General features: G+C 42.8%; 1 protein-coding gene across 2 annotated transcripts in view; it reads left to right on the plus strand.

Annotated features, from left to right (window-relative positions):
* Positions 1-14,284, plus strand: part of SUGCT (succinyl-CoA:glutarate-CoA transferase) — a 2,876,649-nt gene that overhangs the window by 386,192 nt on the left and 2,476,173 nt on the right. For both annotated transcript variants that reach the window (XM_069215909.1, XM_069215917.1), the window contains exon 7: positions 13,084-13,175. In XM_069215909.1, coding sequence (XP_069072010.1) covers positions 13,084-13,175 — 92 coding nt within the window. The remainder of the gene's footprint in view (positions 1-13,083; positions 13,176-14,284) is intronic.

Raw genomic sequence — 14,284 nt, forward strand, 5'->3', positions numbered from 1 at the left:
GACCACCCTAAGGCTGTCAGGTCTAACAATTTCACACCAGCATAACACCCAGAATTAGCTTTATTCAGCTTTCTTAAAACATTGGGTTAATTTGACTTGAGCTGTTCCCATTTGACACTTCCGTTAGTGTGTTTTGTTTTAGCAATAAGATGCCACTGAAGGATCTCACTCCTGACAACCATGTCACCTCTGCCCTACCTGAATTTGCCTTGGTGCGTCCGTACAGTGGATGCTTGCAATAGGTGCTTTTCAGTGAAACTAAAGCATGCTTGACTTTGCCTGTCCTACTACAATCAGAGCCAGGCAGGCTGTGCTGCATGACTTTCTTGGTAACAAGCACTCAACACCACTACTGATGAAATGGACCAGTGCCACTTTAGGAAGTCTTCAAGGAGTATTTCTCTCAATTCCATCTCGAACATCTCAAATAAGAGTCCACTCTACCTGGCTCTAATGATGGACAAGGTCAAGGAAAGTTTACTGTTCTTTGTATGTGTTATATTATTGCCAGGTCATGTGGTAACTATAGTTGAGAGATCCTTGACCAGTTAAGGAACAAAAACATAGACATCCTAACAGAAACCTGGTTCGCCTAGTGGTCAGCTGCCTTCATCTTCGAAGCCATACTTCTGGATTTAAAGACGTCCCAGCTACTTGTAGGGTTGGTGGTGATGGTCCTGATGCATAAATGAGATCATACCGTGGAACTTTTTCCAATCTGAACTGATCCTAAAACTGAATGTCGAACATGTGGTATAGTCTGACCACTTCTACATCATTTTTGATTTCCTACTTTATAGTCTCCTGCCCTCCAACGCCTCTTAACTTCAGTGTTAAATGTGGTTAGGCCAGTATCCCACTGTGCAATTTTCTGTAATTTCCTACCTCTTCTGCCACCGACTTAGTGCAAGGCTTTATAGTCTACAACTGTAGTAGAAATGCAATGAACTGCTTTGCTACTGTATCACTCTAAGCCTACCCAGTTACTTTTAAGACATTCCCTTATTTTCAGTTAATGTAGTCAAACAACAGCACACAAATGCATCTTTAATTAGGATTATTTTAATTCTCGGGTGTTAGAAATGGGGTTTTTGGTTGGCAGTCAGGTTGCCCCCTGTCCAAGCAAAAGCCCTCACTCTAGTCAGGGTAAGTCACACACAATCCAAGATTATCCTGTGCCCACCCTCTGGTAGCTTGGCACGAGCAGTCAGGCTTAACTTAGAAGGCAATGTGTAAAGTATTTGTGCAATAAATCATACAATACCACCATATAGCACCACAAAAATACACCACACAGTGTTTAGAAAAATATTTAATATTTATCAGCATAATTGTCGGTCAAAACGAATAAAGTTGCAATGTGAATTTGTAGAGATATCACTGAAAAGTGATATAAAGTGTCTTAAGTCTTTAAAAAGCAAACAAAGGCCCTCATTCTGACCCTGGCGGTCTTTGACCGCCAGGGCGGAGGACCGCGGGAGCACCGCCGACAGGCCGGCGGTGCTCCAATGGGGATTCCGACCGCGGCGGTAAAGCCGCGGTCGGACCGGCACCACTGGCGGGCTCCCGCCAGTGTACCGCCGCCCCATTGAATCCTCCACGACGGCGCAGCTTGCTGCACCGCCGCGGGGATTCCGACCCCCCCTACCGCCATCCAGATCCCGGCGGTCCGACCGCCGGGATCCGGATGGCGGTAGGGGGGGTCGCGGGGCCCCTGGGGGCCCCTGCAGTGCCCATGCCACTGGCATGGGCATTGCAGGGGCCCCCGTAAGAGGGCCCCTACATGTATTTCACTGTCTGCTGCGCAGACAGTGAAATACGCGACGGGTGCAACTGCACCCGTCGCACAGCTTCCACTCCGCCGGCTCGATTCCGAGCCGGCTTCATTGTGGAAGCCTCTTTCCCGCTGGGCTGGCGGGCGGTCTGAAGGCGACCGCCCGCCAGCCCAGCGGGAAAGTCAGAATTATCGCCGCGGTCTTTCGACCGCGGAACGGTAACCTGACGGCGGGACTTTGGCGGGCGGCCTCCGCCGCCCGCCAAGGTCAGAATGAGGGCCAAAGTCTCTTTCAAGCACAAAGTACCTGGTTTGGAGTGGAAAATCTCCTCAGAGGGCCACAGAAGAAGAGATACGTGGAAAAAGGGTGTGTGCGTCGATTTCTCCCCAGCACACACGGACTTGCGTCGTTATTTTTCACGCGGGGAAGTCGTGCGTCGTTTTCCGGCGCGCGGACAGTCTCTTTCTGTGGATCGCGGGGATTACCAGATGTCCCTGGTCTGTGCGGGGATTTTCCTGCTTGTTTTCCGGCTGCGCGTCGTTCTGCGGGGCTGCGCGTCGAAATTTCGATCTCATGGCAGGCGTCGCGTCGATTTCTCCTCTGGAGGTCGGGCGGCGTTGTCCTTGCGAAGCCGTGCGTCGAAGTTCCGGTCGTCCCGAAGGCGTCGCGTCGATCAGCGTCGCTGTGCGGCGTTTTTCTCGCTGCGGAACAAGCTGTGCGTCGAAAATTTCGGCGCACGGAGCGTCCAAGTGAAAAAGAGAAGTCTTTTTGGTCCTGAGACTTCAGGGAACAGGAGGCAAGCTCTATCCAAGCCCTTGGAGAGCACTTTCACAGCCAGACAAGAGTTCAGCAAGGCAGCAGGCCAACAGCAAGGCAGCAGTCCTATGTAGAAAGCAGACAGGTGAGTCCTTTGAGCAGCCAGGCAGTTCTTCTTGGCAGGATGTAGTTTCTGGTTCAGGTTTCTTCTCCAGCAAGTGTCTGATGAGGTAGGGCAGAGGCCCTGTTTTATACCCAAATGTGCCTTTGAAGTGGGGGAGACTTCAAAGAGTGGCTAAGAAGTACACCAGGTCCCCTTTCAGTTCAATCCTGTCTGCCAGGGTCCCAGTAGGGGGTGTGGCAGTTCTTTGTGTGAGAGCAGGCCCTCCACCCTCCCAGCCCAGGAAGACCCATTCAAAATGCAGATGTATACAAGTAAGGCTGAGTACCCTGTGTTTGGGGTGTGTCTGAGTGAATGCACAAGGAGCTGTCAACTAAGCCCAGCCAGACGTGGATTGTAAGGCACAGAAAGATTTAAGTGCAAAGAAATGCTCACTTTCTAAAAGTGGCATTTCTAGAATAGTAATATTAAATCCAACTTCACCAGTCAGCAGGATTTTATATTACCATTCTGGCCATACTAAATATGACCTTCCTACTACTTTCAGATCAGCAGCTACCACTTCAATACTGTATGAGGGCAGCCCTAATGTTAGCCTATGAAGGGAGCAGGCCTCACAGTAGTGCAAAAACAAATTTAGGAGTTTTACACAACCAGGACATGTAAACTACACAGGTACATGTCCTGCCTATCACCCACACAGCACCCTGCTCTAGGGGTTACCTGGGGCACACATTAGAGGTGACTTATATGTGGAGAAAGGGGAAGTTTAGGCTTGGCAAGTACTTTTAAATGCCAAGTCGAGGTGACAGTGGAACTGCACACACATGCCTTGCAATGGCAGGCCTGAGACAAGGAAAAGGGGCTACTTAAGTGGGTGGCACAACCAGTGCTGCAGGCCCACTAGTAGCATTTAATCTACCGGCCCTATGCACATAGAGTGCACATTACTAGGGAATTATAAGTAAATTAATAGTCCAATCAGGTATGATCCAAGGTTACCATGTTTTAAGGGAGAGAGCATATGCACTTTAGCACTGGTTAGCAGTGGTAAAGTGCGCAGAGTCTAAAAGCCAGCAAAAACAGTGTCCAAAAAGTGGAGGGAGGCAGGCAAAAAGTTAGGGGTGACCACCCTAAGGCTGTCAGGTCTAACATCGGGTATGCATGCTCCTCTAAAGATACTGAAAATAAATTATAACTTATAGTATTTTATGGTCGTCTAGGATGTTGCACCTCAGAATTATTAGGATTTTGGACTTTGGTGCAATTCATTATTTAATAGGAGTAATTTGTCCTGAGATATTGTAATATTAACAATGTTTTGTTGGACAGAATATAATGTGGCATTTTATCGTTTCCTGAGAGCCATCTTGTCTACTTTTTTTTATTTTCAAAATCTCCTTGACAGGAATCACTAAATTCCCCAGATTCAAAGGTATGTATGTTAATAACTAATAAACTCGACCACTGTTGTAGAAACTGTATCTTTTCTGTGAGGATTAAGAGAGTTGCAGACCAGTCCTCTAAAATTATAACCATTTAATATTATTCGGTTGTATGTTAATCTATTAGATATGTTCTCACAAAAATTGTATATTTTGTTGTATTGTTACATTTTATTTATACTTCATACCCCTATCCAGAGACGAAAGCACTTTTTGATGGTCGGCTATGTTAGCCTGGTAACTGTGCATGGTTGGTAGGTCTTGTTTTTATAGCGTGCATTGTGTGTGAAGCATTGGATTTCACGTATGATGTTCAACGGTGAGCTCCTATCATGTCACTTCCAGTCCGTAGGTGCACTTAGTCATGCAGTAATGCAGAAAGGTGTTAGCTGAGGTTGTACTGATTAGAATAGCATGTTTGGACTTCATGCAAAACAATTTGGTCATACAAATTTGGAAAACATATAACTAGGGCTCCATCAAATTAGCGGTTGGTACCTAGAAACAAATGCAAATAGATATGACAATCAGTAACATTGCGTTATCCCTGTCCTCAGTATGGTTCAGCAAGCTGAGACAGTCTTCGTCAATAGGGCATCAGTTCGGTCAGCAAGACATCAGGATTCAGCATTAAAGTTCAGGAACAGCAAAATCTCTTATGTGATTTGGAAAAGAATAATCGAAAGGTAGGCTCAACTCTAAAGAAGAATGGGAAGAATGAACTCTCTTCTCTTGGGTGCAGTCTGGCTAAGTTAGATTTCCTAAAACTACGTCCCACGTCCTTATCGGTTAAAGAATCACATGTTTGCATTTAGTCCAATGAAAAAGTTTTTACTAGTACACGGTTCACATCTCTATGATTGGTTCTTTTTCTCCCGTTCTCGTCATGATGCTTTTCAGGTAACAATATTGTATCAGCTTGTACTCCAGTCAGTGTGTCCATTGTTTTCTCCTGGGAATGTCGCCATTACACACACTATATTAAACATTGAATCCCTAACTAGTACAGCATCTTCTAGCAAGCAGTTCTCATGAGAAAGGATTTCAGCTACGAGCACTTGGTCAGTACACTGCAAAATCACAATTGAATTATCTAAGCAGCCGTTTTATAAGTCACCTAAGAAATGCAGCTTGACATGAGGCTGTGCAGCTAGGACTAAGACCTCGCTAAGTTAAGGCCCACAATTAATAAAGCTAATACCTAATACATAACCTTTAATATTACATATTACTACTTTAATCAACCATTTGCTCAACATTTTACATTAATAAGCTATTAACACGTACACTTCGTGAATATTGGGGTCCACTCGGGTGCGTGCAACTTCAAATGCATGAATTAATTTTCTCTACATTAATTCATTTTCTATGCAAATTCAACACTCGGAACACATGAATATTCATTAGTAAAAGTCAGCATTAACAATAGTGAGTCGTCAGCTACCACACAGAGGTTTTTTTTTTACAGTTTCTTGGGCTCAGGCGTTGCTCAGCCCACAGAAGCAGGCCACCATGATAAGTCACAGACCTGATCGACACTGCTGAAAAGTAGGATCTCTGTTTTATTGGTGTTCAATTTCAAACAATGCGCCATCATCCAACTTACCACTTCAGAGAGACAGCTGGTAAGGTTTTTCCTGGTTTCATGATGTCTCTCCACTATTGTGATTATTGGCTGAGTATTGTCGACTTATGAACAAATCTCAAAGCCCCATTTTCTGACAGGTTTCATGAGGAATAAGACATGCACATTGAAAAGCATAGGGCTCACGAAGGAACACTAAGGGACCCCACATTTAGAAACGTGGGGAAGTGATCTAAAAATATTTAACTTGACAGACTGGGTTCTCTTACTTTAAAAAGAGCCAAACCATTTCAGGGCTTTGGAGTATACTCCGATCTCATTAAGTTTTTGTATCATTCGACTATGACAGACATTATCAAATGCCGTGGAAAGGTCTAGTAGAAACAGGACAGTGTCCTCGCCCTGATCCACTTTTAATCTGATATTGTCTATCACACCCAAAAAAGTAGATTCGGAAGCCCTACTCTGATGGATTTAACAGGTTGTTGTTTGCAATAAATGCAGTTAGCTGGGCATTTACTAGTGTCTCCAAGACTTTGGACATATACGAGAGCACTGACATAGGTCGATAATTGGATAAGATGGAAACATCTATCCCAAATTGTTTTCACCCAGTGGAGTAATAATGCTTATTTCCAAATATCAGGGTACTCTGCGTTTGCCAAGGACATGTTGAAAATTTAGGTAAAGTAGGGACTTAATATGGATGCCAGATGAGAAAAAATGACATTGGGAGAGGAGCCAAGTGGAGAGCCGGACTTGACCTCCACTATCATTTTCTTAACTTGTTGCATAGAGAGCTTGGGTGAATTAATCAGGTGTGCACTAGCTTTCATGTGGGGGCCAAGTTGTTCCCAGGGGGGCTCATCTAAGAAAGGTTGTGAATGAAATGTTGACTCAATTTTGTCAATTTTATCGGTAAAGAAATTGCCGTTTTCTTCACAATGAATAGCTGAGGGAATGAAAGTCTATGATATACAGATAGGCTGAGAGGGTTATTTTACAATTTTTAATAGTTCTCAGGACAAAGAGCTATTTTCTTCAAGTCTTTTGATATAGTCATCTTTCATTGCTTTCTTAAGTGCTCTGTGGTAGATATTAAATTCTCATTTATCTTCTTGTCGATTCATTATTCCTTTTGAATGCCTCAAAATCTGCTTGAGCGATTTACATTTCCTTTTTACGTTCTTAATTGAAAGGAGTACCTTTTTCTGATGGCAAACGTCTTGATGATTTGTTCGCTTTCAATGGGGCACAGTTATCCAGAGCGTTATAAATGGCAGAACTGAAGTTATCTAAATCCGTGCGAAGTTATGCCTCTTCGTCATAGACAAATTGATTTAAAAAATAATCAGCGTTTTTTGTGGTGTATTTTTGGTCACGTTTGTCATGGAGGCAAGCATCTGGAAGGGAAATGGAAAGACAGCGTTAGAACGGGGAGAAGCATCGACGAAAATGAGAATGAGTAATAACTGGTCCATTTATAGGGGCACCTGATGAGAGTATCTACTGGTGCTCCAGATATTTGTCCTCGCGCTGGAGCCATTAACATCACAGTGTGAAAGGACTAGGGATGTGGGGCAGAAGGGGGGGAGCGGTAAAAGTGTATGAAGAAACACATAATACATCTCAATTTGTAGATGACATACTTTTGTACCTTTTGGATCCATATAGAGAAATGGAAAATACTTTGGTTACATGAGCAATTTAGTCTCGTATCAGGTCACTTTATGAATAGGGCTAATCTCACCTGTTTCCATTTTGAGCAGAGTGAAAAGGGACACTGTGCAGGTGTGGGAATGGGCCATTGGATGGGCCCAAGGCACTCTCAAGTGTCTAGATATCAGAATCTACGGGGATTCAAAACATATTATAGATGATACTTTACATGTCCTTTGTCTGCTTTGCACATATATCAACATTTTCATCCTGTCTCACAAATTTCAGTAATGGAATGGGTAACTGTGACCAAAATTGTGTTATTCATTAAACTTTTATAATATTTTCCAAACATACTCATGCTGCTCTCTTGAAAATTCTTTTTAGAACTAAACAAGTGAGACAAGATGCAGTACTGGTAGAAGGTTGGCTCTTGACAAAATTATTCTCAAGTAACAGAGGGAGATCCTGGCATGCCAGATCTGGAATACTACTACCTAGCAGAGGACACGCATCAGCTTCATTACCTTTGGCTCTTTGATGGATGCCCTTTAGAGGGCGAAAACCACCTAAATTGATTGGCATTGTGAGAGAATTCTGGTCTGTGTACGTCAGGAAAGTGAGAATTAAACCACTACATTCTTCAAAACTCCCACTCTAGAGACTTGAAAGGTTCGTGGACATGGGGTAAGCAGTGAAGAGCACAGTATGGAGAGTGGTGGAAATCTGCAAATCCAGTGATTTATATGAGACCTTGAATATGAAGCTGTTTCAGGTGCTGGGGTGGACTAATAGGGCAGTTTATTGCCTACAGCAGAATTACTTATGCAATATATCAGAAGTGGAAATCTGAATTTGATGGATCCCTTGAGGATAGGACAACACTGAACTCACCAAACCTAAATGGAGTAGCACTTTGATTAGACATTTACAGAAGAAGATTGGGATAGGATTAAAGGCTTCCTAGTGAAAGTATTTAGAAATCCAAGATGTAAATAGATGCAGTTTATTTACTTGCACTAGGCATAGCTTGTCCTTTTGAAGCTAAACTGAATCAACCTTAGAGTACACACTTTCTACCTCAGATGTGGAAAGGTGGAAGCATCTTTCATCCACATGGTGTGGAAGTGCCAAATGTTGTTCTACTATAGGAATGTCACATCAAATTACCTGAATGGATATGCATAAGCTATAGGATCCTTTAATGTGCTCACTGGAGATGTGTCAAGAACCAAGAAAGCCAAAGTAGAATGCAAATTCGTACACTGGTGAGTTTCCTGGCTAAAAGCCAGATAACCAGCTTCTGAAGGTCACCAACATATACCCTAAGGTGGCAGGCTGGGTGTCAGAAACAAAACATGGGCGGAAGCCGAACTTAGTATGATTGGGAGACTGGATAAGAGAACAGGTACTACAGACATGGTGCAAGCATGTGATGCCTGGCTGATATAATTTCTGAGAGGACATCTGCTACCTCCATGATATATCTCTTGAGCATGGAACTCATAACATGTGCAAAGCTATATAACAACTCTATAGGTTGTTAAAACACAAGTGTTTAGAAACAGGTGATATTGGAACCCATGCCTCGAGTTGTTAGATGGCATACCAGCATATGTTGAATCAGACAACAAACTGAGAGCAATGGATACCTGGAGGCTTTACTGTTTTACCGGATTAGCGACTCATGTTCAAGTGTAGAAAGACGTTTTCATTAGACATCATTTGGTTTGAACTGCCATATTGTATTTACTTATGGATGGTTTATAGCTAGAGAATTTTGGATGGGAAAATGGGACATCAGTTTTTGGGGCTTTCAAATGTGTCATAAACTGGGGTGACTATAGGCTTGCATTAGAGATGTCTTTGTGAAGGAGTGATATTTCACTGTTGACTATGTCAGAACTATTGGCTGACCTGGTATTAGTAGCATTCACATTAGACAGGATGTGATAGTTGGGGTAACTAGAAGGTGTGTAGGGTGAATGCATTTGATTATGTGTGCTGGCACATTTGGAGTGAGAGCCTTTGGGGTGAATGTAGGTATGTTGGGTAGTAGGACTAGGGAACTGGACTGCATGAAAGAACCTTGTTGTAATTGTTCAGTGAGTTGAGCAGTGGGATGTTAACACGAGAGTGCTGTGGGTGTGTTGTCCTTAAAGGGACTAATTCAGCGAATAGACAGAATTATGATGGTAAAGAGAAAGTACTCCTATGTGCTGAAGTAAAATGTGAATTTCAATCCCATCCAACAGTAACTGAAAAGGGCTGAACCAAAGCAAAAAACAGATGAAAGGGGCAGGCCCAGAGTAGATCTTTATAAATAGTTTTTGCTCCTCACGTAAGCTCTAGCAGACACCTAAACCTGTCGATAGACCATACATAACAATAGTGGTAGGAATAACTATGGGTAGTGGTGCTAGTCAATAGTAGTAGGAGTATTGAACTGAGTAAGAGTAGAAGTAGGAGTAAAAGAACCGGTAAGAGCAGGAATAAGTCCACATTGAAGTACAAGATGAAAGGGTGCACCACCATTACAGTGTGTGGACGTTTTACGCTCCATACATAGCGGTGGAAATATTCTAGGTGGACTACTACATCTAAAATCCTATAGCAAGATGGTGAATGGTAAATATGCCTGTGAGCTGATCCAAAATATGAATGCCACTTTCACCATTCAATGGCTCTAGGGGGCCTAGGCAAAGACACGATTAGCTGAAGGGGGTGGGGTGATAACTAAAGCTCTCCTATATAGATTTTAGTTTCTTCTTCACATGAACTATGGTAGACAGCTAAAGTTGTTTCTGGGACAGACCTGAATAGGTTAGATGATATGTTTTCGGTTTGTTCTAAACACCAACATGGTGATCTGATAATAGTCCATTAGTGAATGGATGCTGGATCTACCTTTTAAAGTGTTCCATATTTGAGGAAGTGCAATTTGAATTTTAGAAACATAAGGGAACATAATTCTTGAATATACGTAGTGGCTCATCAATGTCAGCAGGGTCCTGCAAATCTTCCATGTGAGCCTCTTACTGACACCTTGGCTGCAAACATACATAATGTATTTACGGGCACCCACATTGCAGAGGCCAGACTCTGTTATGTCTCTCAAGGGCTCATGTAAATAAGGGCTGTACCAGGTATTCCCTTTTGAAAAACATGATGCTACGGTTAATTGCTGTAGACCAATGTCGAATGTGAGGGTTGGCATATATTTTCACCAAATAGTGAAACTTGGTGCAAACTTTGGTTTAAAAACTGTCAAAATGTGCCTGATAGGAAGATTAGGGTAAAAGGCAGAATTGATACCCAAACACTGAAAACGGGCTGCCTGTGCTTCTCGGAATGGCAGAGTATAGCAGAGAGGTAGGGTTGAGAGAAGCAGAGGCAACCTTGCTAGCAGCAAGACAGGATGGTCCTTACGATGGGCCTAATGAGATTGCTTTTGTTGCCCATTTGTTTCAGTTTGGCAACACTTTCAATCAATAAAAATGTGCTACTCCCATTCTTAATGACTGCTGGTAACAAATCAAAATAGACATTTGACTAATTACATGGAAGTCGATTGCAGCTCTGTCTGTCACCTTGAAGGAGTCCCTGGACCAGAGGCCGTTTTGGTCTTTCTGCAATGCTGGACCAACCATCCTTGTTTAAATCACCTCTTCGGATGAATATTATTTATTTATTGATAAACATTTCACCCAAACTGTCTGGGGTGCCACATCAAGACCTTTCCTTAGTCTTGACTTTTCTCATGTATACAATCATTGAGCAGTTGTGCAACCTCTATATACCACCTTTATCCCAGACAAGTTGGTGCAGCGAACTCGTGTGGAATTATTTGACAAAAGTTGTGACTCCCTTCAATGTTGGGCAGTCCATCACTCTGCCTGCTCCCCCTCTGCCCTCGAAAGGGGAGCAGAGAATTTATCAACTGGACAAGGACCCTTGGGTGTTTGAACAACTTTTTGTAGGGTTTTCCAAAGCAAAGAACAGGAGGACTGTGCATAAGTGGACCTCGTTAAGGTGGATAACTTTCTGCCTTAAGAGCTGCTACACACCTACCAAGGCATTTGCTCACAGAGTGCCTATTCTTGACATTTGAAGGGCGTCAGTGCTTACGTTCACAAAGCACTGCTAGCTTTACAGCGAGGTCCAGTGGGAAGTACATTTCTCCCACTCTGGTATGCAAAGATTATTCTGGTCAGAGTCCACTCCACAGTCCCTGAACCTGGTAAGGTACTGCTTTGATATCTATTCTAAGGTGAGGAATCCAGATGAATCTTTAATTAGAAGTATCCATCATAAATAACACTCTTTCTGGTGGATATTCTTTCTAACTGCAGATTCCTCAACAACCTCCCACCTGTTATGTTGAGTGGCATATAAAAAGGCTCCAAGTTAGTATTCAGCACACTGGTACCAACAATTGCTAATGCTCCGAGTCGGAGGGCATGGAAAGGGAAAACACAAGAAACTGACATTAGCGCACAGGGGTGGCATTAATATGCGGTTCCGCTCCATCACTTCCAGGGCAGTGTGGAATCAACACAGAACTGCACGGCATCACCTAGCAGCGCTTGGGAGCACTGCTTTGAGAATTTTTCCAGATCCAGTCCGGCGCCAAGGGAGTAGTCTAAATTGAGAAATCTGAGATTAGATTGAGCATCTACCAGAAGGTGTGTTACAGAAGGTCAGTAACTTGTTCAGTTATACTTATTTAATACCTGTATTTTGTTGTATCCCGACCATCTCTTTACACGAGCTCCACGTTTCATGTTATCACCTCTAGATCTTGACATTCATGTAACTGAAGTTGCTGACAAGCTTTCAACAGCTATCTTGAGCGGTTTCAACACTTGAGCTGCCATCCGTAGGTTAATTCAGGCTATGTTAGGTGAACTGCTGGACAGCTGATGGGACTGTCTTCTGTAATCAAGGATCTACTCATATCCTGCCATCAGATCAGGACTGTTATAAATGTAAGGCTTCGTCCTGTGTCACAGTGTAATAGATCCGCCGTACCTTGCTTTCAAAGCCTCGATGAGCCAAAAAGGGCGCTGGAGCACTTCCCATCGTTGACTCCTCAGGCATGACTTGGCAGGCACCGCGAACATACGCTCCTTCCTGGCGAGGATACAGGTTCCCTCTCCGTGCTGCAGCCATCACGAAATCTGCATCCCTCCCTTATTATGTGTCACGCCCGTGACATCGTTGTCAGCTTCCCCTCGAGGTCGCTCCGCTGACATTTTAACGGCATATTTTTGGGAAGTTACTTTTCTGCCTACCCTGAGCCAAAAAAAGGATTTGAGGAGGAGAAAAACATGACTGGTCTAAATATATTGACAGGATCGAGATTCGTGAGACAGTCTGGTGGGATTGACACATTTGGGGCCTTGTCATTCCGAAAGCAGCAGAATAGCTTTGAAATGAAATATGTTTAATTTACAGTCCGAATCATGGTCTCGTTCGCAAATTGTATAATACACACGGAGGCAACTTTTGTGTTATAGTCCCGTGCACAAAAATTAGAGGCCACAGAATGAATTTCCGCAGTAGTCGTCTCAGACTATATTACTATAGTGACATCTTTCTATGACATCTTTCTATGGGTAAAAATAAAAAAAGACTACATTGTATTGAGAATTAGTATTTTGACAACACGTGTCAGTCAGTTTTGTGTTTGAACGCATCACTGTTCTTTCAGCCTCCTGAACATTTTCCGTTTCTCCTTAGGTTACGGCCAGACAGGCCCCATGTTCCAGCGGGCGGGTTATGACAGCATCGCGGCAGCAGTGTCTGGTCTCATGCACATTACAGGACCCCAGGTAAAGATGTTATTATATGCGGAGCGCAACAGTTACCTTTTTTGTTAATTGGCTTCATTAGATGTTCTGAGTCACTCAGGCGTGCAAGACTCTCAATCAAACGCACTATAAAAAAAAAAGCAAAATAACTACTCGTAAATATGTTTCAATTAATTGTGCTTGTAATGCGGTCACTGCCAGCTTAATTGTATGAGTGGGGGAAGAACAAGGCGGAATGCTAGTAGAACCAGGTATTTTTCGGTTATGGGGCATTAGGTGAAAGAGGGAGGCAAAACATATCAAATAAAGTTGCCCCTGACGCCGCTCAACGCTCTGTGCTCTGTGCTCGGACTATCTGTAATACAGCTCAGAGCGGAAGAAAATAAGCGGTGTGTGTATAAAGAGGGGGCGATTTACAATATAAAATTGGGGATCGCGTTGTCATTCTCAGCAGGGTGTTCTCCACGACGATTGCCTGTGTCAGGGACAATTCAAACTTGACTCTTGTTACCTGTGAGCTAATCTGAATCCCACACATTCATATTGTGAATGACCAGCAGCCCACAATTTTATGTGTTGTAATTTGAGAACAGTTATCTTGTCTGTGTCTTGAGGACTATGGAGCTTATACACAAAAGACTTTTGGAGTTGGTAAAATAGTAGTGTTTTCCATGCCCTTGCATGCCTTTATGAATTGGCCCTAAAACATCTAAAATGGGAATATTCAAGAAATATTCATATGCAGTTAGTACAAATGGCAAGGACTGTGCCATCTTTTCATTTTTACTAATAGGGAGTTGGACATTTTGCACGTCCGATTCACAAATTCATGCAATATGTCAAATATATATATATATTTATATATATATATATATATATATATATATATATATATATATATATATATATATATATATATATATATATATATATATGCATATTTTGTAATATGTCAAATATATATATATATATATATATGCATATTTTACATATTACATGAATTTGTGAATATATATTACCTAGTGGTGGTTGCCACTAGGTAGTTATAGTTAGGACCATGTTTCCAGAGAAAAGCGTTTTTTGACTTGCCTATATCGGCACCGTTTGATGAATCGTCACAAAATCTTCCC

This window comes from Pleurodeles waltl, chromosome 2_1, assembly GCF_031143425.1.
Source record: "Pleurodeles waltl isolate 20211129_DDA chromosome 2_1, aPleWal1.hap1.20221129, whole genome shotgun sequence".
Lineage (NCBI taxonomy): Eukaryota > Metazoa > Chordata > Amphibia > Caudata > Salamandridae > Pleurodeles > Pleurodeles waltl.